We start from the raw sequence: 27,649 nt of genomic DNA on the forward strand, positions 1-27,649 counted from the left end.
CAACCGTCAGTATATATATCAACATTCAACAATCACCGAACAGTTAATTCTAAAGTAAATAAGATATCAATAGTGAACCATCTTACTCGATTCACAAAAAAATTTAATAACGTGTCGTAAATTTTATAAGTCATCGTGTGGTATATGTCTAGTAGAAGTTTTCTTTTTAAATAATTACTTAGAGAAATAAAAATGACTCAAGCTCGGCTTGCCTCCTGTATTCCATTGCCTTTGGAGCATAAAGTGCTAGTCACCGTGATCGAAAAAGCCAAAGATTGGGCGTTAATGCATGGTGTCGGTATGAGAGATAAGAAGCACTTTACCAAAGATGCAATACAGGTAAGTTTTATTTGAAGATAATCTAAAAATTTTGATAAAAACAATTGTTTTTAAGCATGTGCATACACAAACAAGTAAAAAAAAATCTCAGGATTATATTTATATTTTTCAGTATTAAAACAATACAACAAACCTTTAATTCCACAAAATTCAGTGATTTGAATTTCATATCTATGAATTAAATAAGCTTATTAAACATATAAAATTTAAATAAAAAAATAGTTTCGATAGCTTGGTAATTATAATTGTTATTGAGAAACTAGTACATACTTAAAAGAGATCTACCTCAAGTAATTATTATATAATGTGTATTTACAGCAGGATTTTCCAGATATTGATTTTATTCATAACCAACCAACTAAATATAAGCACAAATGAACACAAAGAAAGATGAATAGATAATGTTTATATTTATTTTAAGAAGTTCAACAATATTAAGGTTATAGATAACTATAGCGTACACTGTAGAACTAAAGCATGATGGCTTTATCGTTAGTGATCTTGGTACCTAATTCAAATTTTAAAAAAGGTCAAATCAGAAAAATGACCTCTGAATTTAACATACCTTATTTGCGTTTAAAATTAAACTTGTGCTCAGCAGTAAAGGAAAAGATAATAAAGAAATCTATATGTATCAGACAAATTACTGGTATATGTAGATCATCAACACTCAGAAGGTGATGGTGCATTTTCTACCTTTGAGATATTTACAGCTTCTTATTATTCAGCAGGCCCTAAGAATAAGTAGTAATATTATAATGATTAAATACTCTATCTCAAACCAAGAAAATGAAATAAGTATTACAAACAATGCCATCTTTTTACAGCTGTTCAAATATGTGGTCTTATAGCAATAAGCAATTTCTAAATATTGCTTCAAACAAATGAAAAGGTAGTCAGCATAGTTATAAAGATACTAGTCATCATCCCCCGCATAGTTATAAAGATACTAGTCATCATCTGTGGTTTTAGGTGTGTTTTAGGGGTTGATTGTCAAGTGCTAGGCATATAAAAGTAGCTAATGTCCTTCATTGGGACAAGCTTGCTTCTTAATAAATTTTATCAATTCGGTTCAGTGGCTTACACAAACATAGATAGAGTTACGTCACTTTTATAATATTATAGTATATGTGTGCCCACAAAGCACACAAATATATATGTATGTAATAAATTAATGTGTACATATAACAAAACAATTAGACATTATATCATATAATATTTATTATTTGTCATAGTACAATAATAAATAAAGAGTAATTGCTGTATTCAAAAACAATTAATCCTGTCTTAATAATAAAATGAATGTAGGTTGTTTGTTAAACTTTAATACCTTACTCAACTGATCTTGAAATTTTACATACATATTTTTAGGGGTACAGATAAAGAACTAAGTTAACAGCTGACGCCCCCCCCCCCCACATGCGGTCGAAACGATGGACGGAAATTATTGGTTTATATATAAGTTCATATATAATGAGTGCCTTAATATTAATGTCTTTGTTTGTGGCAGTTTTATGTTCTATTTTTAAAATAATCAATATGTATTTGAGCTCGTGTGAACTGACCACGTGTGCCATGGCTGTATGTGGCGTCATTTAAAAAATCGCGTTGCGTATTTACAGTTTAAGATATTGTATCTGTAACAAATTGAGTATTTTCGAAATTATAAATATTTTCGCAAGCCAATAAAGACTCAACCGTAACGGTTGAAATTCGAAATGGTGGCGGCCTAAGGCTTGGGCAATGTGGGCCGCTGTCCAAGGCGAAATTCTGTTCGTCCTCGCGATTAAAGGGTTCTCACGTTACCCTTAAAGGGGCCTCTAAAGTTAAGGGTTACTAGTGTTTTATAAGTTAACCTCAGATTTGAAAAGTTAAAAATTGGAATAAAAGATCCTGTAAGTACGAACGCATTATCAAAAATGTATCTTTCGTATTTTAAGTGCGATTACATATAATATGTTGGTATATTTTTAAATTGTTATTAAAAAATGGATATCCACGATTACTAGAGCCCTGGAATGATACGGTCAATGCGGACTGATATAGATCACAATATGTTAATAAGATCAAGATTAGGAGCACGCTTTCGCCGTAGATAAAAATAGATAAAAACATAACAAATAGCAATAAAATAGTAAAGGTTTTACTTGAAAAAAAGCATAAAACCGCTTATAATACGAGTCGAAAGTTTGTAAAAGCTCATTTAGGAAAAACATTATCACACAGGAAAAATAAACAATGAAATTGGTGAGATGCTGTAAGAGAAGTTCTAAGAAAAAATCATTTAGTATAAAGTAAAAGTGATCGTTGTTAAATGCATTCCTAAAATCCAAAAGAACTGGTTGTAAGCTTATTCTTCGTGAATATGCACATATCATTACTCCTTATAATGAAAGTTTTGTTATGATCGGGACAGAATTTAGATTAGACCGAGTGATAACTGTTGACGAACAAGGCATTCTAGTTTAGAAAGTATTTGGATTGGAATGGACACGGATCAACAGTTTTACGTACTTTTCGAAACACAGAAATATTAATACTGCTTACTGCAAGATTCGGATTTGTCATAAAGAATTTGTCCAAAGAAATACATGTTTGTTTTTAAATAAACTTGATGGTATTCAAATTATTAATGTCGAGCGCATTATTGGATATAAAGAGACTAAGCAGATTATTGTTTCGATTTCGAATGCTTTTGTACATATGGAGATTTAATTCGGAATTGTCGTTTTTTGAATTTGGACGTGATAGGATTTACTCTTGCTATAAATACTTTAAGATCAATCAGTTAGGGTACAGAAAAATGTTAACACTGCTTTCCTAAGAGCTTATAGTAAAACTGAGTAAATAACAAATTATATACGTCAAGATCAAATGAAATAGGCTCTAGAACAGTTCTGCAATATATTTTTAGGGCATATTCCAAAAATCATTAGATTCCTTCAAAATTGGTTTGCATTAGTATTAATAACATGTCATAAAAAATAAATGAAATAATGATTATGCTAAGAAATTGCAATGATAACCTTTTCTTTAAATGAGTTACTATATCACGTGTTATTTTTTTTTAATCATATAGTATTATTTCAGATAGCACCATTTGTTCTCCTGCCATCACCCTTTCCACGAACAGAATTCAACAAAGCCATCGAACTACAACCTATCTTAAATGAACTGATGCATAAGGTAAAAGTAAAACTGAAATTGTTAGTCTATATTTATATATTTTGCATTTTTCCTTAATTGCATATTACATAATGCTCCATTTTAATGTCTGGATATACAAAATATAATACTAAAGACCTAAATACTGTATTTACTTGGTTAGTTTGATATATAATGAATATATTGATTTTGGTGAAATAATTTTAGAGATTTTATTTTGGAACTAGCCGTATACTCGATGGGGTATTAACTCATAAACATGAGCCTTATTTGCCGATTTGTGGCCTAAAAAATGACGAACTTCAACATTTAAAACGCCATTTCTGCGAACCCATAATGTACATCATAGATTATTCAAGCTCTCGGCCAATATCACGTGAAATGTCTTTCAAATGTTGTTTATTTTTCTTTATTCATCTTGAGGTTGGAATAAGGTCGTCTCCACTTGTATATAGCCTATTCCAATAGGAGGGGGTCAGGGGTGAAAATAAATAAATCTTTGTTTACATATTCAATGCGATTGATTGATTTACGCTTGCACGAAACCTTACCACCAAATTAAGCTATTATTTCATCCGTTTACTAATTACAGGTTGCACATGATGACGATTTTCTTGAGCACACCCTGCAGAACACTCTCCAAGTCGACGAGTTCACGGCAAAACTATTCGAAATATGGGTCAAGGTCAAAGACGAAGGCATAACACAGGTGAAAAATCTCTACAGATCATTACTTTATCATGTAACTTGAAATTTAGAAAAAAAAAAATGTTTGAATTGCCATCGTTCTATTTTTGGGTTGTTTTGAAGATTAAGTTTGCAATTTTTATTTAACATTCGCTATTTTATCTTCAGACACAAGTTAGTTATTGTTTTATTCTGTATATTGAAGGGATGATACTATCTATTGTTCACTACACAGATGAGAGACAGGTAGAAAGAGATGGCAATAATTTTAATCCTGTGGAGAAGCATACGATAATGTCTTCTTTATGTTTGAATACAAATGAAATACATTAAGATACATGTCTAGAGATAAAGTCTTTACTCATAGTATCACAATGGAATTTGGCGCAATATGTTTTTTTATAAGTATTCGAATATTGAATTGAATTTATTTTAATTAAATATACATATCTTGCCCATGCTATGTTATGTATTAAGGGTTTTATTTATAATAGAAAGAATAAGTTTGTCGGGAGGGTATTTGGATAAAATTGGTGTCTGTCCGGCGTAGCCGATATCACTAGGGATGCTGAGGTCAGACATCATGCTGGAGTCAAGGTGTCCGCACACAGAGAACCAATGTGCGAAACACACGCCATATTGTTCATGGAAACAAGTGGAGATCAACAGTATTGCGTCCGGTTTCGGCCATCTTGGGCCAGTGTCGCGAGAGATTCAGAGGTAGCCACGTCATAAAACTCGTTGAATTTACAATGGAAACCAGCTTTCGTGGTATGTGCCTAAAATAAATGGATGCTTTTGAAATCTGGTTATCCATGTCCTCATGTTACCGAGTTTTATCACTTTATGCTGTTTAAGAGCACTTCGTTCGAAACTTCGTATTAAGGATCGTACACACTGGCACGAGCAAGCGGATTAAGCCACGCCCACAGTATTATTGTCTCGCTTCGTTGCACAGGTGTGGCCGTTGTTTTATATATAATGCCACGCTTACATTTTGCTTGATCAGAGGTGTGTTCGATCCTTTATCTATAAATTACTTTAAAAACAAAAAGTAAAAGATCTTAGTTTGAACGAATTGTTCAATTTAACTGAATGTTTAAATCGGTTGACATTAATTAATTAACCAGCCATATTTAATGTAAATTGACAGCAAACTAAATAATAGCAATAGTGAAATATAAACAAAAGGGTTTCAAATATATTAGAAGTAATAATAATGTTTGAAAAATAACCTTAAAATGATTATGGTTGAAAATTTATAGAGCAGTTAAAAATTATTAAAGCTGACTGAATTGTACCTTGATACAATACATTACTAAACGCTGATTAAAAAAAAATGTAATTTGTAACCCATTTGTTAATGTAGACTGTATATAAAATATCAGCTTATAATGTATGCAGTTGTTAGATCTTATATTTAAATAGCATCAGCATTAATAAAATTCATTTAAAGATTTTTGAATAATTTTAGTACTGTAAAAATAAACTTTCATTGGTGGTAAGTGGTTAATGGTCAACCACTTTATGGTAAGTGATCTGTGGATTGTCACCTGGTGGTCAGTGATTCATAGATATTAACGATTGTTAGTTTGTAACTAAGTTATTATGTTTTATGTGTTTTTAATTACACTGACTCGTCGATTTTTTACACGTGAACGAACTTATACATGATATTACAATTTTATTAGCGTATAAATGTATTTGGGTGGTTCAGGCTTACTACCACCAGAAAATATATGGTACCATATTCGTCACCACTCTAAGTAATTTTTAATTTTTCGTATTGTTTTATTTAATATACATAAATATAGTAATTTTTATTATTATATATTTTTGTCTATGTAAGTAAATAAATTCTTACGTAATATCATAGTGTACTAAATGCTATAGTGAGTCAACTTCTTGGTCGTGCTGTAAAATGCTGATAGCAAATTAAATATGTTCAAAGTACAAGGGTTGATATGATATTTTTAGTATGTGCGGTTATTATTAAAATTGGATAAGACGGCATCGCGACATGATCAAATATTTTCAGTACCAACTTATCAGTTTTTGAAGCACGGGATTGTTAAGGCGTTTTATAAACTTAAGGTGCTTTAACTTTCTCGATCAAACCTAATATATTTTATTAATCCGACCTTGGTTCGACTTTGAGATTCTGACATCCCTAAGTGACTAAGACAGTGTCGGCGTAAAGCCCGGCGTTGCTTTCAATTCGTTTATGGATTCAGAATCTTTGTAGATAAAAAGTGTCGCCGGCGGTACTAATTTGAAGGATACAGAATTAGGGAATTGCAAACTGAAATTAACACCTTTCGGATCGGCTAGCTCTAGCTCAGTGATTGACCACTTTGGGAATCATTGAGCCAAACTTGTCCAAACTTGCGTATTCGATATTACGTACAATTTCGTGTACAGATTGCAAAGCGCTATCCGCCCGCCCATTTTTTTTTCTCTTCTTCTTCATCAGTTTGAGAGAATCACTAACAAATTCATAGATTTTACTTGCTGAAAAACTCGTAGGGTTACTAAGGATAGAATTAAAATCACCAATATAAAACAAATTTAAATTTAGTTCATATTTTAGTGTTGTCCACGAGAAAAATAAGTTTGGGAACTACTGCTCTAGCTACAGTAACGGCATTCCGACAACCCTTGCTTTAGATGTTTCGATATATACATTTATATATACACCTAAGACATGCAACTCCTTACCGCCACGCTCCATAATTTCGTTGACCTATCAATCGGCCGAGTTGACTCACGAGTAGTATTTATTGTTACGCTAGTTATAAAGATCCGTTATGTATTGTTCGTTGATGTTACGGGTTTTATGTTATTGACAATTTACTTTGACAATCGACAATTGTTCTCTCCGACAAAATGGGATGTTAATCATTTAAAATTCACGTTGATGGCTTACAAATATTGAAATGTGTGTTGTTAAGAATGATTTTATTTTCATTGCTTTAATACTCAACTTTGGAATATAGGCTTTCTTTTGTTTTTTTGAATTTGTATCAGTTATTAGTTTCTTACGCAGTTTAGCGACGTTTGAGGGGTGATGGGCAGGTGTTAGATATATAAATACAAAGTACTACTGTTTGCCAGTGTATATAGTGAGGGAACCCAGGACCTGTTGGTAAAATTACATATTATAATAGATATTATATTTCAAATTGATAATCATTTAATAATTCCATAATTCTAATATTTACTGGAACATCACTTACCGGCGCTGTGTCCGTGGTCACGTATGACCTTTAACTGATTCCAGTGACAGGAGTTGAGGTAAATAGACAGCTTTGACCTTGATCTGAAAATAAATCATTGGTCGAGATCTTTTATAATCTATGGTATTAGCTGTGGATTAGTGAAAACGACATTTGGAATGACAGCAAGGTTTTTATCGGAACTTTGGAAGTAAAATCAAATTGAGTATAACTTGTTTCGTGAAATTAGTACACATTAAGAACTATTCGCATGGATTATTTAAATCTAAGTTTTCTTTATCTTTACTCCTGCCATTGAAATGATGAATGTTGAAGTTTAAATTAAGAGTAACATGACACGCTATACTAAGTTAGACCAAAATTCATCAATAAGTCACACCTTAAGAGGAACTGTTGGGCAAAAGCATCTTGCCTTTAACGAACAGTAGGACAATGGTGTTACTATTATTTTTTTGTTTAATCGCAATGGTGTAAATATTTATTTAATATCTATAATCCTCGCTGCTTTTCTCACGCCGGTTCCTCGCAGATCTGAAGTATTTATTTTAAAAATAAAATGGTGGAAGGTTTTAACAATGAATAATTAATAAATTGTAATGCTTATATTGAATAACGATTTTGTAAGTATTAGATACGACGTTTAATAATTGGACAAAATTGTGGTGAACTTGCAGTCGCTCAGCCTCGGCCTCTTCCGCTCGGACTATCTCTTGCAGTATCCCGAAGGAAACAAGATAAAACAAGTGGAGTTTAACACGGTGGCATCGAGTTTTGGCGCCATCTCGTCGAATCTCCCCGACATGTCTCGGTACCGGCGCTGCGTAGTGATGGGCTAAAATCTTCATCGATTTCATAGTAAATTCGTAACACAGACCAAATATAGTGAACTGCTTTTGTTTGGACGGAAAATATTTAATATAAATTAGATTAGAAATGAAAAACGGAATTTATGTCTACTGCCAATGAAATTGAGGTGGTGCTCCCACCTCCTACCACCAATCTAAATTGGTTAATTAATAAATTTTATAGCCAAATATATGTCCTCTTCGTTAGAGGGATGATTTTTTTATTTTTTATTATTGTGACGTTTGTCTGTCATGCTTTAATTTTTAAGTATTGAGAATATTTTTTTACAAAGGGTTTACTACTATTCAGTCTTAAAAATTAAATTAAGCGTGACATTTCGACCGTACCGTTCTCTATCGCACGTCACATAACGAATTCATCTGCAAATAAAAGAATATTATTTTAATACAATTAGGAATCAGATGCAGTTCATTGTATTTGTTTTTTTTTTTATTTATTTTTTTCAATAAAGGTCTTAACCCATCACGGAGCAGCCATGATATCAGTCAACATCTCTCATGTGACTGCTTATGCATATGCACGCTGTACATTCATGTCCCTCACTGCTTGTATTCTATTGTCTATGCACGCTTCGCTTTGCTTCTTATTCGCACTGAATGTTTCAACACGTACCATTTATTATTTATCTATGATATATGCTATACGAAGTTTATAATGTTTGAAAAAAGAATAAGTTGTTTTGTATATAAAAAAAAAAAGTTTTGCGTGCATGTATTTAAAGCGTAGTTTGATCACTTGAGAGATGTTCCCTGACATTTGTCGGTTTTTAATAATAAAAAAATATTTTAAAAAAAATACATTTTGATATTTAATCATTTATTTCCAATTTTGTCCACTTATAAACGGCTTAGGGTACACATCTTTCAAATTGCATACCATCTCATATGAACATGCACTTATGGATTTTATATGATAAAAAAAAAGAAACTCTATTGACAGAATAATGTCGTAGTTATTCTTGAAAGTAGACTTTTTCATAAAGAGAAAGTTTTTGTTTATTACTACAGACTACACACACACACACACACAATGTTTTTTTTTTTAATTTTACATATTATGTTATGTGGCAAAGGAGCCAACTTAGTATATATTTATTATTTATTTAATAGTCAGTAAACAATCTCAAACTTTTAGGTGCATGAAGGATAAGTTACGTTTTTTTTTTAAACGAAGACGTACGTTTACTAATGTTGGGTTTTCAAAATTTTTGAATACGAACAAGAAAATGGTGTGCTTGTGGAATCATTGTTACGCTTGGGAAATATTCTAACAATGTTGCCTTATATTTTCATTCACATATCTTCATTCATGTTAGTGTTGATTTAAAATAAAAAAAATATTAAGCTTTCCTAATTAAAGCATGTAAATGGGTCTTACATAATAACTCCTGATTTTATATATATATAATAATTTGAGATTACATCAGGTAAAATAAAGTGACCATAGGCCCTCCTCCAATAAAACTACATGTGAGGATTCCCTAAGGTCTTGGGACCTCTAATCGAGCTCAGCGAGCCTTAGGCTTACACTACTACAAATATAAAGAGTTAGAAAATTTATAATAAATAATTTGGACACTATGATTGTGTAATTCTAATTATAAACAATTAAAGCAATTATGTTTTTTTTTAATTGCACTTAGAGACAGTAGTAGATAAACTCACTTTCTTTTTTTTAGCCGATTTTAAAGAGGCGGTTGACTATCCATATATATGATATTTTACTACTAAATATTCCAATTTCAAATATGTTAAATGTATTAAATGTTTATACGTAGTAGGTACGTTACGGTTAGACGTAGGTAACTCTGTTTTACCTTTGCATTAGTTCCCTGTATTACATATTTTGTTCATCCAATGATATTCATTAATACATTTTTTTTTTATATATGTATGTATGTTTCGTCAGATAAACAAAAATTCAACTATAGCACAGATGATGTGAGAGAAAAGTTTACTTTTTTTTTTTAAAGAATCTAAATTTATTGAAATAACAAGGAATACTGAAATACACTAAATGCACTAATTATGCGTTTGTTTAAGATTAAATTAATGAGTCATTCATTTCATTACTATTGTAGTATATAATATAGATAAATATAGCGACAGAGTATTTATTTAAACTTTTTTTCTTGTATATAATGTACAGCATGTTATTCTTTAATTTCTCTATTTCAAATAATGAATTAATTAAAAGTACCCTACTATGGTACAGCCATTTGTATTTTGTCAACGATGAAAATATTTAGAAATACATAATACCTGTTTTAATTACAAATTATGCGAATATGTGTTCAAAATAGGCAAGCATCATTTTTTATAGCTTTTGTCTATGAAAATGTACTGAATCGAAAAATATTCTATATCCTTGTGTATCTGACCCGTAATTGATCTAAACTTGTAGTATATGACGTCACAAAACAACCGCCATGTTGTTTTTTTTAAGTGATGAATATTAATAATATAATTCCGAATTTAGATGGCTTGTTCCATATTTGGGCATTTATTGAGTAACTTTTACTAATTTGTTTTTTGAATAGAGAAAATTTGAAAATAGAATAATATTATTAGCATGTGTAGTGGCATGTGTTAGTCTTGTATTATTTAAAAAAAAAAAATTAACGTTCGAATACCTGTATGGAAAATAATATGTATGTTTATTGTCTTTGTCAATGTATAAATGGTTCTTTTTTATATTATTTTCCACCAGGAGTATTATTGTAGTGGTTTTTTTTTAATAAATTGTTTATTTTTCAGCTACATTCTTCGTCAATTGGGACATGGTGATCTTATTAAAAATGTAAGTGTTATGCTTTTTTTAAATTATTATTTAAAAAATCAATTATTTGAACTTGTCATTTATGATAGAATTTAATTAATGTTAATATACTTAATTGTACACCACAACCTTAAAATACAGAAATCTTAGGACTAATCTCAGAAAAAAAAATAATAGAAATAATACTACAAAAAAATAAAAAAAAAAATTTAAAAAAAATTTGATGTCTTGTAATAATTATGAACTGTAATAATAATTAATAAATATTATAGTAATTTATGTTTTTAATTTGTTTATAATTTGCCAGTTTGCTAACCTAGTAGACTGTCAAATAAGACACACGATGCTGGATAGTGGTAAGAGCTTATAACCGCCCATAGACATGTGAACTGTGAGAAATATTAACCATTACTTACAAAACGCCACCAATTTTGGGAACTGAGATGTTTTTTCATTGGCTTCCAATCGAAACACAATGATATTAAGTAGGTAATGCTGCTGATGTTTGGCGGTAGTTAATTATTTTTTAATTATATAGGTAGGACTAGAAAATGAGCCGCCTGATGGTAAGTGGTCACCACCGTCCATAGACAATGGCGCTGTAACAAATATTAACCATTCCTTACATCACCAATGCGCCACCAACCTTGGGAAATAAGATGTTATGCCTTATGTCTGTAGTTACACTGGCTCACTCACCCTTCAAATCGGAACGCAACTATACTGAGTACTGCTGTTTGGCGGTAGAATATCTGATGAGTGGGTGGTACCTAACCAGACGGGCTTGCACAAAGTTAATTATAAACGAATTAAATTTTATATTTATCACTTTTTCTCATTCGGTTTCGAGTCGCATTTAAAAGAACAAGCTATGCAATGTGATATCATTATATATTTATACATATGTTACTTTCAGATGCCCGAAAACCGTGCATTATCGGGTCTGTGTTCTGGCATAATCGAAGCGTACGATTTATTCGGCGTACCATCCGCTATTGTACTATTCGTGGTCGAAGAGGTCTCGTACAATATATGCGACCAAAGATTTCACGAATTCGAAATATCCGAAAAAAGGCCTGATATCATGGTAAGTTTTTTTTTAAACTTGTGTAATTTCAGGAGTTTAGGATGACAAAATAAAATCACGTTTTATAATAATTCTCCAACAAATATATTTTTCAATAACTTCCAATCATCTCATTATTTCTCGTGACAGTTCAAAATTTAAAAAAGAAAGAAGTATGTATATGTATTTGTGCCAGTCTTAAATAGTGTGCCAAATAAAATAGTATTAATTATATTTTAACAAATTATTAAACAATTATTTATAACAATAATTTTATATGTACATAATAATGTAAAATAAATAGTTTCGATTATAATCGTTATATATATAATAATGTGATATAATTAATTACGACATCCCGTGACGTAACACCGTATACACCTAGGGCTAGTAGCTAACACTTGTATAATTTCATAACGTATGATGACGATGTTCATGGCGTGATTTTGGGTTATATAATTAAACATATATTATATGTGTTGAGTTGAGACGGCCCAGTAGTTAGACTTTCCTAAGCGGGTCGAGGATGTCGGGTTCAGACAGGGCACACTCAACTTAATTTTCACGTGCCCCTACGTGTATTGAATGAAGAACTGCAATTTATATATGAACCAAGTGCAGCAGTGTGGTGATTTGGACTCGTGCTCGTCAATTTTCGAACAGCGTTTAAGAACACAGATGAGTTTTGAAAGAAATTGTTGTCTGGAGCTGAAATTTTTTGGTTAAGCTTTAAAATACACATTAAATAAACATGTTGTTTATAAAATACTGGCTAACCATACAATTACACTATAAAATAAAATTAATGAAACAGTGAAACTATATACCTTGATGAAAACGATAGGGGTTAAATATTTATCAATTGTTTTCAGATTTATAGAAAAACTCTCAATGAAATATTCGAAGAGACGACGCTGAATGATAAAAAACAACTTATGCTGTAAGTATCTGGCGGTATTCATTTACCTATATACTACTATAGTCTACTATAGACTACTATAGTCGAGACCTGCGGCTTTGCTCGTGTTTTATAGGCTAGTGATCAGGTGCTAGGAATACAAAAAGAAACCTCTATCCTTCCTTGGGCTTTATTTATACCAAAATTTATTTTACACAGATTTTAGTCCAGGTTCACATAATGCACTCTTTATTTACATTTCTTTTACATACGTTACAGGGAAGGTTATCCAGTGGCCGTCGTCTACTACAGGTCGGGCTACGAACCGGCTCAGTATCCCTCCTCCAAGGAATGGGACGCGAGGTTACGCGTCGAGAGATCGTCGTAAGTAGAGATAGCATCCGTTACCTCGCGAGTGTCGAGCCGGTCACCGGACGAGAGTAATTAATGTCCGTGGCGCCGTACCGTGGCAGGGCCGTGAAGTGTCCGTCGATCCACTACCAGCTGGCCGGCACGAAGAAGGTGCAGCAGGCGCTGGCGGCGCCCGGCGCGCTGGAGCAGTTCGTGCGCGCCGAGCTGTGCGCGCGCGTGCGCGACATCTTCACCGGCCTCTACTCGCTCGACTTCGACGAGAGCGGCGAGCGCGCCGTCGACATGGCGCTCGAGGACGCCGAGAGGTGCGCGCTTCGATCCTTACCTACAAAGACCATTTTTTTTAATGGCATAATTTATAATCATTGATTTCATACGGTGACAGTGAATCTAATTACGACACTCGAAAACGCCAGGAGGCGATCGTCTCGCTCCCGAGGCGAGTATCGGTATCGCTAAATAAATAAATTTTAAGTAAATACCCCGCTTTTGGAAAATTTAAGCTTTTTTGGAATCCGTTCGATCATACTCGTTAAAGAATAAAGTTAAACGAGCAAATGACCGAAACGAAACATGCGTAAAGTGGCGTCGTGGCGCAGGTTCGTGCTGAAGCCGCAGCGCGAGGGCGGCGGCAACAACCTGTACGGCGCCGACGTGCGCGCCGCGCTGCTGCGCATGCGCCGCGCGCGCGAGCGCGCCGCCTACGTGCTCATGGAGCGCATCGTGCCGCCCACCGTAACGATGCTACTCGATGATAAATTTCATTCGGTTACTTGCCAGCAACGAACTAAAGTTATTCCATGATTCCAGGTGGCGGGGTACGTGGTGCGACCCGGGGGGGCCGTGCCGCCGCCGGTCACTGACCTCGTGTCCGAGTTGGGCATCTTCGGAGTTATCATTGGGTCAGTCGTTTTGATCACTTGTTTTTTTTTAAATTAGTGCCACTCGGGAACGACAGAGCTATCATCGGTAACCCCCCACCCCGCTCATTCTTAAATTAAACCGAAGTCTGTGTCTCGGTCACTATTAACAATAAATCTATAAACTAAAGATGGTAGATTTCATAAAGGAAAACGTTACCGTTGAAAGTATTTATTAGCTCAGGAAATACTTAAAGCTACTCGAGAGAATGTTGAAATGAAAGATTTATTTTCCAATTTTCATAAGAATAAATCTGACATTTAAACATTAATTTGTATTTTTTATGTTCGATTTCATATCAGTCATCCCATTAAGCTGAAACCTTGACCCGTAGATCCTAGCAGTAGCGTAATAAGCTAGCCTTAGACCAGTAGTTCCCAAACTTATTTTTCTCGTGGACCACCTATTGGCATGTGTCCGTAACCACAGTTTGAGAGAAACACTAAAATATGAATTAAATTTAAATTTGTTTAATATTGATGCTTTTAATTCTATCCTTGGATGCAATTAAAATCTATTAATTTGTTAGTGATTCTCTCAAACCGACGAAGAAAAAAAAATACATATTATCTGCTTAGTTAGGTACTTAAAATGTAGGTAGGCCCTTATAAAAACTATGCTTACATTTTTGCTCTTTACTATAAAAAGCAGATAAATTTTCATGGACCCTCATTAACTTCTTATGGACCCTCATTTTTTATTCACGTCTACGTGGTCTACGTAGTCCCAGCAAGTCTCCCGTGGACCCCTGGGGGTCCACCTGGACCACTTTGGGAATTACTTAATACATATACATACTGCAGGACCAGAGACAAAATATACTGCAACCGTCAAGCGGGACACATGCTGCGAACCAAGCTAGCGGATGCTAACGAAGGCGGAGTCGCCGCTGGACTCGGGGCTCTCGACTCGCCGTACCTACTCGATGCATAAATTATACACTCGTAATTATTATATAAATATAAACATAAAAATTGCAAAATAAAAAAAATGGAAATGTTATTCAAATTTTAATTGTAATAAAATAAATATATTATAAATGTATCTGGAAAAAATATCGAGTCGTCAATTTAAAATAAAATTGGTGATTCGGTTTCGAAAATAAATATTAAAAATTATTCCCGTTTGTTGCCATTGCAAAAATATAAATAAAACTTACTTCAAACCAAACAAAGACAATTATGTAATTCAATTAATAATATATATGGCAATAAGATAAATTTGAAATATCTATTGGGGAGGAAGTATTAAAAGATAATATTTTTAGTTCGTCTTTGTTCTACAATCGTTATGATGTCACAATTTCTATTGCAATATTTTGTTTCCTATTACACTTAAAATCAAATAAAAAAAAATTAAATGCAATATTTATTAATAAATAATAGCAGGCAACATAAATATGTACTTAGCAAATTATTTTTGTATTTAATTGTTGTTTAGGGAGTGTATAGTTAAACAATGCTGTCCTCTTCTTTCGAATATCAAATCAACGATACAGAAAGAGACAACAGTGTTTAACTAACGCTAAATGACGTTTATAAGAAAGGCCGTTAGTATTTAACATTCCAATGTGTATCAATAAATGACTATAAAATATAAACGAAGACAAAATTGTAGATCATTCCACGAGTCGAACTCCTAGGGAATAAAATACTCGCACCTCATTGGTCGACGCTTGCCTTGAAATAAGCAAGTCGAATCTGGCTTGTTAAACGATTATATAATGTGTTAACCAATCAGCGCTTAAGGACAATTTCCTTTAGGAGCTCTTGCGTGGAATAAAATTAAGTTCTTGTATTTTATAACCTAACCTGACACACCTAATTAGTTTTAAATGTGTTACCTAATTTCTAATCATAGTGTGTTTATATTAGGACAGTTTTAACCATGTATTTCTTTCACTAACTACTACGTACTAAAACGTACTTAAACTGGTATTTTGGTGCACTATTTGGGCAAGGTTCTGTGCTTGTGCTCACACAGTTAAGGGCAATGTTAGCAACGATATTAGGTACTGAATTTCTGATTTGCATTTCTTTTTATATTACTTACCAATAGCGTTGTGATAATTTTGAGACTTATACTAAATTCAATTTCTCCCAAATATATATGTGTGTGTGTGTTATAATTTTTGTTATGACTTGTTTTATAAAAATATTAAAAAATTCGCTCAGTCAACTTTCAAATATTGTATTTTATAAATAATATACACTATGGCAGTGATTATCTGCGGTGCTATTTGTAAAACTAAATAAACATTATTTTGTAAATTTTATAATGGAATATATAAATGCTGACGAATATTTGTTTTATTTTAATTTTAATGTTTAGGCCAATCTTAATCCAGAGTGCACGGGATGCAAACAACCCGGGCGCGCAATGGGATCCGCGTTTCGTTGATGTCGGTTAAGTCCTGAATCATCGGAATTGGACAAATATTTTTTGGGGGGAGTGGAAATCGGCTGACTTTTTGCATCCGGCCGCTTTCTATACTTATGACGAGACTGAGAATGTGGCTTTAAACTCATTTACATTCACTCAGGAAAGGGTCATTGCCTTTTTATGCGATAATACAGCAATAATTCTACTAACTTATTATGTTAATGATACGTTCCCGATTCGATTCAGAATTAACATCGACTATTCGTCACAAAAAATTGCCTCAGTTTAATCGTAGCTGAGGACCATTACCCATTTCTACTTAATTACTTATAACTCTATTGCAATCATAAGAGGAGAAAAGCCAAATAAAAAACATTTGACAGATTTTTGATTTGACAAATTGACGCGATCTCATTGGTCGAGAGCTTGATTAATCTATGATATTCACTATGGATTGCGAAAAAAATGGAATTTTGAACTTTGACGAAACTGTTATCGGAATTTTGGTAAAATTAAAGTGGATATAAGTAATCAAGTGTAATAGTGTTGTATTATAAATAAAGATATAGTCATTAACTATTGTAGTGCACAATATAGCCGAACTATAAGCAAGTAAATCTAAGGTTTGTTTATCTTTTTTCCTACTTTCATTGGAATAGGCTTTATGTATATATATGGGTTAAGATATGATCCCATTTATTTAACTTTGATCGAACTGCAATTGGATCGTTGTTAGTATAAATAGGACCCCGCATCTGTCAGGAAATTCTACTAACGTTTAATAGTTTATATTTCTCTAGACAAGTAGAGAAAAGGTCATATATCGCTCTAAATACAAATGACCGGTCAACCTAACACCATTTTTTTTGTGATTGACGTAGTTGTCAAATATTTCGTCACGCTAGCATACGAAAGCGATCCTGTGACGCCCGCCAAAGAGACGGAGAGGGTGCCTGATTTTATATACCTAGGGCATTCCGGTGTACATGTGGATAAACGCGTAACGCGTTTTTCCAGTGAGAAAAAAAAAGTTGGTACCAAATTACCAAAAAAAAAGTTGGTACCAGATAGCAGATTGAAATCCAGGCGCATAAGTTATCATCATAATATGCACTTATGACTCGTACGGCATTAAGTTAGGAATTTAAGATTAAAAATAAGTAATATAAAAGATTTTTTAAGTAATTATATTGTTTTATTCACAACTACTATACAGATTGAATATTTTAAATACATTCAGTATACTTGGGCACTTTGTTCTTGAACAGTTGGCCAGAGTCGTTCCTGCCGTAGCCCTCCACGTACTGAAAATCTGGATGATCGAAGATAACCTAAAAAAAAATATTATTATTAAAAACTAATATTATTCGAGAGTGCTGATTGTAATAATCATTAAGATCCTTGTTTTATGTTGACCAATCTTGAAGTATTTTCTCTTGTACGACTCATTACATATCCTTTCATCAAACAATAACAATACTTCGTATTACTGTGTTCCAGTTTGAAGGATGAGTTAGTCAGTGTGACAACAGACAAGTAATGTCTTAGAGAAAATTACAGTCAAACAACATCTGCCTTTAACATAGCTAGGTGACGAGCCAGTTTTTATCTGATAAGTGTTCAGATAATGTATTAGCTAGTAGATGTCCTCTATAGCTATAAAAATATCACTACTTTTTACATTAAATTTGTACAATTATGATCAGGTTTTTAGTTAAACATTATCATACAATATAATTCAACTGAAAATGTTACAGCAATACCCGATCAATCTATTTCCTCAATTATATTTTACAGGAAAATACATCAACGTTTTTCCAAATTTTTCATATATTAAAGAATGATGATAGATTACTTAGATTTCAACCAATCATACTGTCTCATTTCAAGGTCAAAGTATTTAAATCTTCACTCCTCGTGACATTGAAATCGACTATTACCTTGTCTCTTTCATATCCGTCTTCAGCATCAGTGATCAGTTCGGGCACGTCGTACCGAGGGATGTTGAAGAGGTTCATCAGATAGTTCTTGTTATTGGTGTAAATCATCCTCTTATCAGCCCAATCCACTTCGCGGGGCAGACGCCAGTCCTTCATCTTGGGCTCTTCGCGCTCCGTGTACTGATCGAAGTTGAGACGCTCAATATCTTCAACAACCTGAAAATTTAAGTTAAATTTAAAAAGACTTTAATATAAGTACTTATAAATGTATGAACCTATAATGGCTTATGTTCATGAACATTTGATTTTAATGTCTTTCAACATTAACAGCTTAGCTTATAACATTAATTACTTATGAAACCTATAATTAACAAACACTTGCTTAGTCAATTACTAATCTATCACTAATCTCTTTCTTTCACCACAGGTTTTACAAACGAAAGAAGAAGACAACATTAGTTTAACAAATTTCTTCTTAAAAAACTTATATGTACAGCTCTCAATTGCAATTTAACATACTTCCTTAGTAAGACTGTGACATTATAACTAGTTGCAATTTAAGGAGTTAGCTGTCATTAACTTTTAAACTCAAAGCATTCCACTACTGTAAATATGATACAATAAATACATAATAATACAAAACCAAACTTTCATCATATCATACGAGAGCTGGAATCAACCTAAACCCACATTTACATACTTTAAAGACAAACAATATTAATAGTTGTCATGTACAATGTTATGATTAAAAATGTAGGGTACTTTTTTACTTTGTTAAATAATAAAGTAACATAAGTGGGTGTGTAAAAAATAGTGTGTGACAAAATGAAGCTATAGACGGAATTACATGGTTAATGACAAACTCCTGTGTTTTCTTCGTTCATACGAACATAATAGTGGCGACGTATGGTAAAAGTGATCAAAATGGATAAAAAAGCAATAAGTTTTGACGAGTTTAATCCGGACACGGCTAATTGGGACAATTATATCGAAAGGTTAAAATTCTGTTTCGAAGCAAACGGAATCATCGTGGACAACGTGAAACGTGCTAACTTTTTTACAGTATGTGGTTCACGCGTATACGAAACTTTACTTGCGTTAATTACGCCCAGGAAGGCGATCGATGTGACGTTTACGGAGATAGAAACTATATTGGGCAAACATTATAGTCCGAAACCAAATGAAATATCAATGTCTTTCAAGTTTTACAAACGCGACCAAAAGCGCGGGGAATCAGCATCGTCATACATAGCTGAACTGAGAAAACTAAGCTCCGGGTGTAACTTCAGTGACTTAGAAAGAATGCTACGGGATAGACTGGTGTGTGGAATGTGTGACAGTAGGTTGCAATACGAACTATTAAAACGAGAAAATTTACAATATCAACATGTGGTAGATGCGATGTTGTCATCTGAAAGTGCGGGACGTGACGTTCGAATAATCCAAAGAGCAGCGTCTGCCAGTGTTATTTCAGACCTGCCGACACCCGCCACGACACCCGAAGGCGACGCCCCGGAACCGATGGAAGTTAATGCAGTGCAAATGACACCTAATTTAAGAATGTGTTTTCGTTGTGGTAATCGGCACCCGGGAGAGTGTCGTTTTATTAATGCTGTGTGTAGGTATTGCAAAAAGAGAGGACACATCGTAAAAATTTGCATTAAAAAGAAGAAGTCTACTAACAGAAATGTTCATTACACAGAAGAGTGTGACGACTATTTAAATGGCATTTATAATGTTAAGAGCTCAAGCCGCATCCCGCCATTTGAAGTAGAAGTATTTTTATTCGACATGCCTGTTCGCATGCAAGTGGACACAGGAGCTAGCTTCACCTTAATTAATGAATACACCTGGAATATGCTTTGTAAACATCTGCCGTGTAATACGCTGCAACAAGTTCAGTTATGTCTACGAACATGGAATGAAACTCCAGTACACATACTCGGACGGGTTACAGTACCAGTACAGTATAAGGACATAGAGCAAAGCTTAGATGTTATTGTTGCTAAGGGTAGCGGACCAAATCTTCTTGGGCGTGATTGGTTGGCTCCACTTAATATAAAAATAAATATCAACTTTATTTCCAACGAAGATTTTTTACAAATGGACAGATTAATTACAAAATATGAAGAAGTATTTAAGGACGGACTAGGCAGCTACCGTGGTCAGCCAGTCACTATACATACTAAACCAGGGACAAACCCAAAATTTCTTAAAGCTCGCCCTGTACCATACGCAATCAAAGCGCGAGTGGAAAAAGAAATAGACAGGTTGGAACGAGAAGGAGTTTTGAAGCCTGTATCTTTTTCAGAGTGGGCTACACCGGTAGTACCTATTTTGAAAAAATCTGGTAAAGTTAGACTGTGCTGAGATTATCGTAGTACGGTCAATGAAGCGACAGAATCTGACACTTATCCAATGCCGACGGCTAGTGAAGTTTTTGCGATAATAGCTGGTGGTAAATTTTTTACCACTTTGGATTTAGACCGAGCCTACACGCAGGTATTTGTGGATGATGATACAGCGAAATTGCTTACATTAAACACTTCTAAAGGCCTTTATACGGTACATCGATTAGCCTTTGGGGTTAAAGCCTGCCCCGGAATCTTTCAAAGGTTAATGACTTCGCTACTAGCAGGAATACAAGGAGTAGCAGTGCTGATTGACGATATTATAGTTTGTGGTCGTACAATGTTGGAAATGCAAGAAAGGCTTGACATGGTGCTAAGTAGAATCGAAAAAGCTGGACTTAGATTAAATAAAAATAAATGCAAATTTGCAAAAGAAAGAGTAGAATTTTTAGGTTTTGTTATCGACTCTGAGGGAATTCATCCAGCACCGAGTAAAGTTGAGTCAATATTAAACACTCCGGAACCGAAAAATAAAAAAGAGCTACAAGCATTTCTTGGGCTTTACAATTTCTATGAACGGTTTATCCCACATAAAGCTACAATACTAGAGCCTTTACATAGGTTATTAGATTCATCACGGTCTTGGAAATGGTCGGATTTAGAGCAGAAATCATTCATAACAGCAAAACATTTACTTACTTTTGATTTGACTCTTGTACATTATGATGAAAATAAGCCTTTGATACTCACTTGTGACAGTTCGGAATATGGGGTAGGAGCGGTCCTATCCCATGAAATGGAAGACGGTCAAGAACGACCTATAGCCATGGCATCTCGGACACTGCATTCATATGAACGGCGATATTCACAGCTTGATAAAGAAGCCACCTCTATTATGTTTGGTATCACAAAATTTCACAATTATCTTATGGCTAGGCGTTTCCGCATAGTTACCGACCACAAACCGTTACTTGGTATTTTTGACCCGAAGAAACCAATGCCGAATATGCTTTCACCTCGTTTAACTAGAATTGCCATCGCTTTAACTTCTCATAATTATGAAATCGTATATAAACCGGGATCACAAATCGGTAGTGCGGACAGTTTAAGTAGATGGCCACAACCGGTTCCAGAGCAACCTGAACAGCAATTAAGCGACATTCTTTTAATGGCTGAAGCACCTGAAGATTTTCCCTACGACGTCCAACGTATTGCTTCTGAGACAAAACGAGACAAGACATTATCCCGGGTTATGAACTATATTCAGCGCGGGTGGCCTGATAAACTTAATGATACAGATTTGCGTCCGTTTTGGTTACACCGCACAGAGCTTTCATTACAAGACGATTGTATACTACTGGGTTGTCGTGTGGTAGTACCAGAGTTACTTCGACAGGCGGTGTTAAAAATGTTACATAAAGCACATACTGGAATAGTGCAAACCAAAGCGATAGCTAGGAGCTATGTGTGGTGGCCTTCTCTCAGTGAAGACATCGAAACGTTAATTGGCAGTTGTTCTAAATGTTTAGAAAATCGACACATGCCGTCAAAGAGTAGTCATGAATGGATAACACCTTCAAGACCATGGTCGCGAATACACATGGATTTTGCTGGGCCATTTCATAATAAATATTTTCTTATAATTGTCGATTCGTATTCGAGATGGCCTGAATTGTTTATGGTTAATAACACTACGTCGGCTACAGTTATTCGGCTTTTGAGATCATCATTTTCTACACACGGATTATGCGAAACAATAGTATCGGATAATGGCACATCATTTGTTTCAAATGAAATGAAAAAATTCCTACTTGCTAACAATATTCGACATGTGACCACAGCACCATATCACCCAGCTACTAATGGATTGGCAGAGCGTATGGTGCAAACAATAAAAGATAAACTCAGAAAAATGGATGATTTGGAATGGGAGATAAGAATTCCCAATTTACTATTAACACTTAGAAGTACTTCTTGTACCACAACAAACAAAAGTCCGGCCGAATTGTTAATGAAAAGACGTTTGCGCACATTATTAGATACTTTGCATCCAGACAATATACAACGTAAGAAGACTGAAGAACAAATTACTAAAAATAATGAAAAGAAAAACAGGGAGACTAATGTGGAAGAACAAGTAATGTTTAGAAACTACAACCCCAGTGGCCCAAGATGGCTACCAGGAAAAATTATTGACAAAAGAGGCCCATCAACTTACAGGGTACAGACAAATGATGGTGGAGTAATTACAAGGCATATAGATCAACTAATCAAAAAAAGATCTATTACTACACATCCGGAGAAAGAGGGAAATGTAGTTAAGAGTACACAAAACACGGATAACACAGTACATGAAGAAAATAAGGAAGGAGTAAGAAATAGTCAAGAATTTGATAGAATAATTGAGATACCAGATGCTAGCGAATGGGAAGAGATGTTGGGGATTCCATCTACTTTTTCTGATAGTATAGGAAAAACAAGAAATAAATTAAACTAGCATTCTAAGTTACCATATCAAAGACCCTGAATTAATTAAATCCTATTTATCTAAATTTAATTGAAAAACTTGTTCTTTATGTTAATATATATAACATTGTGTACCAAATTGTGTTGATTCTTAACAGTACTTTTTGTAAATTAAATGTTAATCTTAGGGGGGAGGTATGTTATGTACAATGTTATGATTAAAAATGTAGGGTACTTTTTTACTTTGTTAAATAATAAAGTAACATAAGTGGGTGTGTAAAAAATAGTGTGTGACAAAATGAAGCTATAGACGGAATTACATGGTTAATGACAAACTCCTGTGTTTTCTTCGTTCATACGAACATAATAATAGTAAAGAGTTATTTTCCATTTAGAAAGTTACCATTCACAGGTAAAGCTATTGTAATCATTGCAATTATGTCTACATGGATTAAACTTGTTTGAATGATAATAAAATTACTATTTACATATGCATAAGTCGAACAGCTAAAGAGGTAACAGTCAGACAATGTAATAATATATTGATTTGTCATTAATAGATGTAGTTTGTATTAAAATGAAATATATGAAAATATTTATTTATTCATCTATTCAAATTCAGTTTGTTACTCTTTCACCAACAAAATACTGAACCAATTTTAATGAAGTTCAGTATGAAGCAACATTGAGAACAAGGAAGGATAGGATAGGCTACATTTCTATGCCTAGTAGGTATTAGTAGAATTATCATGTGATAACCCCTAAAATACAATAAAAACTGCGAACGACAACTATTATTCCTATTAATTCCTTCAAATAAATGATAGAAATGGAATTTATACACATAGAACAGTTATGTTAGTACTTGATGAATACTTACCACTTCAACGTCACCACCACCGCTCCAGTCGTATACAAGAAGCTCAGCATGAGTTGCAATGTCTCGGAGATATTTGTTCTTATATTGATGTTCTAATTCAGTCAAAAATGGTTTAGTCAAAGCTTTGCCTTCTATCTCATGCTTGAGGGCACGCTTCTTGATTGATTCTTGTACCTTTTGGTGTAAAATTTTGTGATTACTTATATTTATTTGTAAAGTCTAATCTACCATAATTTGTGTAAATTAAATAGTACAATTATAGTATCAGTGGAAAGTAAGAAACAGCAAAATTGTATTTTTGAGAAATGAAGTTTACTAATGTTACTTAAAACCCTTGTTTGCTGAAAGTGCTATATTGATGCTTTAATTAATTTACTTTGTTTCAATTTTAATATTATATAAAATGTTTGAATGGTCTTAATCGTCTTATCATTAGTAGTCGTTCAATATCTATGAAATTAAAAGATAATCATGTGTTGTACCTTATCCACTGCCATGTCAAGGTAGATTACTAAATGTGGTCTCATCAAGTCCTCGATAGTATTAGCTCTTAGCTCATAGTACACAGACTTGATACCCTTGCTGACATACTTCTGAGCAAACATAGCTTCTAGGAAAATAAAATCAGAGTATGGAGATCTTTCTAGAACAACTCCTTGGCCAGTGTTTAGCAGATGAGTAAGAGCATCGATGTATTGACTATATCTCGCAATATACATCATGATCTGGTAGTTGCCCGCAAGACGGTGATTCGGTGACAGGTTGAAATTTACATGGTCGAAAGTTCTCGTGTCTTCTGGAATGTCCTTGTCGAACATACGAAGGTCGATACCATTTGGCCGGATATAGTGAATGTCCATGTTGGCCTCGGGAAAATGTTTCATGCCGAGATCCTCAGCGAGGCTAGCAGCGAACTGCGTCTTACCCACGGCCACTGGACCTTCGACTACCAAAACTTTGGAATTCTCATCGAACCTGTGTGTGGTTCGGTCTACGATGCTACGTAACCAACCGTAACATTTATTTTCGTAGTCAAACGGAGGGGGTTTTGGTGGTCGGGGACCCAGCGATTCCCGCATGGTTTTACCCATGATGGTCCTGTTCTGGACAAGTGTACATCCTGCGATCTTTCCACCTTGAGGGCTGAACTTTACCAAAGTGGTTCTGATTATAGTCGCCATATTTCTTGGCTAGAAGAAATAAAATATTAACTGCTGATTAAATTTGATTATTATTTAAACGGTTTCAATTAATTTCTTACCTTTAATCAATACATAATAACAAAAATTAATTTAAGAGATGTGACATAACACCTCTGTGAAATTTTTGACATTCGCAAGACACAAATTACGTTCCATATAACAGTTAATCCTGTATTCCTAGTAGTTAATTTAAAATTATTAATAAAAGTAAGCAATTCTAAAAAACTTTAGTAATTAACTTAGTCTAATAATATTAAAAACTTTGCATATTGTACATAAATAATATGATAGAGAAATAATAATCTGGAACTATACTATAATATATTGACATTATTTCACTTTTGACATTTTGACGTTTGATACTTTCCTTTACTCTGTGGTCATTTTATTAAACCATGTGAGAATTATTTAATAACAAAAAGAAACACATTTTGCAACATTTATACTTATAAGTGACGCTAGTTTATATAAACACATAAAATGGAAACCGAAAATATTAACGTCGACGAGTTTCTGCCAGCAAAAAATCCCATCAAATTAAGTAATGTTAAAAAAGTGGTTGCGACGGAATCTGGCGAAGGTATGGAGGTGGAAGAACAAAAAGTAATTAAAAAAAAATCTAAAAAATTTAAATTGAAAAAAGTTAAGAAAAACGCTGAACCAAATGAAAGTAAAATTAATATGAGAAAAGTTGCCGTACCAGCTCACAGGTAACCTCTAAATAATGTTATTTATAGTTCCTTGATTTAAATATTTTTTTCGGAAGTTTAATTTAAATTATATATTGTTAATATTGCTTAGATATCTATAACTGTTCATGTATAAATTTATAACAATAATATTTATTGTATAAAAAAAATACTTATTTAATGTGCATGTATTTTAATAGATATACACCCTTACGAGAAAACTGGTTGAAAATCTTCACACCAATTGTAGAACATTTGTTACTTCAAGTCCGTTTCAACACCAAATCACGTAATGTCGAAATTAGAGTCGGTCCCGAGACTAAAGATGTCGCAAATTTACAGAAAGCTGCTGATTTTGTTAAGGTAAAAAAAACTAAATGTAAAAAAAAGCTTAGAATAATTATAAATATATACATTTTCACACAAAAGAACTAAGACAAGCGGGCCAACTTTATTATCTTCGTATGCATGACAGCAAGCCTTGATACTCATCAAATATCATACTACTTTGCTAGTGTACATGTACTATGTATTGAAATGTTGGCCACTGTTTCTGTGAAACATTCATAAAGCTGAGAAGTCTATCTAGACATAAATAATAAGTAAAGATTACTAGGCAAAACAGAGCCACTATAGAAATTACTTATACAGCTAAAAAGTAACTGAATATAGACATAACAATATATTAGTTCTTGACAATATAGTTAACCTCTTATTTCTATCTCTGTCTATCTCAACCTTCTCCTTAAAAAACATTTTTAATCTATTTGATATTTCAGGCTTTCCTCTATGGTTTTGATGTTGAAGATGCATTGGCCCTTCTGAGATTAGATGACCTCTTTGTTGAATCTTTCGAAATAAAAGACGTCAAAACATTACAAGGGGACCATTTGGGCAGAGCTATCGGAAGATTGGCAGGAAAAGCCGGACGTACAAAGTTTACAATAGAAAACGTAACTAAGACAAGAATAGTGTTGGCAGACTCAAAAATTCACATTTTAGGTAGTTACCAAAATATTGCACTGGCGAGACGAGCTATATGTAATTTGATTATGGGATCACCACCTTCTAAAGTTTATGGTAACTTGAGGAATGTTGCTAAAAGAGTTGCCGAAAGATTTTGAATGTAAATAAAAGTTTATTTATGCATTAAATATTGTTTAATTTATAATTGTTAAATTTTCTATGTAGGTTTGGTCATTAAATTTCATACTATTAATTGAAATAAATTAAAGCCCCTATCACACTAAGTTACAATTAGAAGTCCACTTCTGACATTGCTTACAATATTAAGAGATTAATTTAGTAGCCATATACTATCTTATAATAGATTTTACTGTATTTAATTAAGTAGAATGAGTAAGAAAACATAAAAGAAAAAATAACATAAATGTTAAACAATGTAAGAAA

General features: G+C 33.4%; 3 protein-coding genes across 5 annotated transcripts; 2 read left to right on the plus strand and 1 right to left on the minus strand.

Moving 5' to 3' along the window:
- Positions 1-9: 9 nt before the first annotated feature.
- LOC125073373 (glutathione synthetase-like) lies at positions 10-16,591 on the plus strand. 3 transcript variants are annotated; one of them, XM_047684178.1, is made up of 13 exons: positions 10-339; positions 3,430-3,525; positions 4,097-4,213; positions 4,742-4,891; positions 8,102-8,235; positions 11,051-11,093; positions 11,989-12,159; positions 13,011-13,078; positions 13,316-13,420; positions 13,510-13,713; positions 14,008-14,143; positions 14,219-14,310; positions 15,133-16,590. In XM_047684178.1, the coding sequence occupies exons 1-13, from the start codon at positions 193-195 to the stop codon at positions 15,260-15,262; spliced, it is 1,593 nt and encodes a 530-aa protein (XP_047540134.1). In that variant the 5' UTR covers positions 10-192; the 3' UTR covers positions 15,263-16,590. The 3 variants fall into 3 exon arrangements, with proteins under 3 accessions (XP_047540134.1, XP_047540132.1, XP_047540133.1); XM_047684176.1 differs by lacking the exon at positions 8,102-8,235 and having other exon boundaries at positions 4,742-4,911; positions 15,133-16,591; XM_047684177.1 differs by lacking the exon at positions 4,742-4,891 and having other exon boundaries at positions 15,133-16,588.
- A 1,298-nt stretch (positions 16,592-17,889) lies between these two features.
- LOC125073289 (NADH dehydrogenase [ubiquinone] 1 alpha subcomplex subunit 10, mitochondrial) lies at positions 17,890-25,746 on the minus strand. Its single transcript, XM_047684059.1, has 5 exons — positions 25,610-25,746; positions 24,831-25,538; positions 24,349-24,522; positions 18,652-18,867; positions 17,890-18,042 (listed from the first exon to the last, which is right to left on the minus strand). The coding sequence occupies exons 2-5, from the start codon at positions 25,527-25,529 to the stop codon at positions 17,938-17,940; spliced, it is 1,194 nt and encodes a 397-aa protein (XP_047540015.1). The 5' UTR covers positions 25,530-25,538; positions 25,610-25,746; the 3' UTR covers positions 17,890-17,937.
- A 170-nt stretch (positions 25,747-25,916) lies between these two features.
- LOC125073290 (RNA-binding protein pno1) lies at positions 25,917-27,393 on the plus strand. Its single transcript, XM_047684060.1, has 3 exons — positions 25,917-26,260; positions 26,440-26,602; positions 27,019-27,393. The coding sequence occupies exons 1-3, from the start codon at positions 26,031-26,033 to the stop codon at positions 27,361-27,363; spliced, it is 738 nt and encodes a 245-aa protein (XP_047540016.1). The 5' UTR covers positions 25,917-26,030; the 3' UTR covers positions 27,364-27,393.
- The last annotated feature ends 256 nt before the right edge of the window (positions 27,394-27,649 follow it).

The sequence above is a fragment of the Vanessa atalanta genome, chromosome 24, assembly GCF_905147765.1.
Source record: "Vanessa atalanta chromosome 24, ilVanAtal1.2, whole genome shotgun sequence".
NCBI lineage: Eukaryota > Metazoa > Arthropoda > Insecta > Lepidoptera > Nymphalidae > Vanessa > Vanessa atalanta.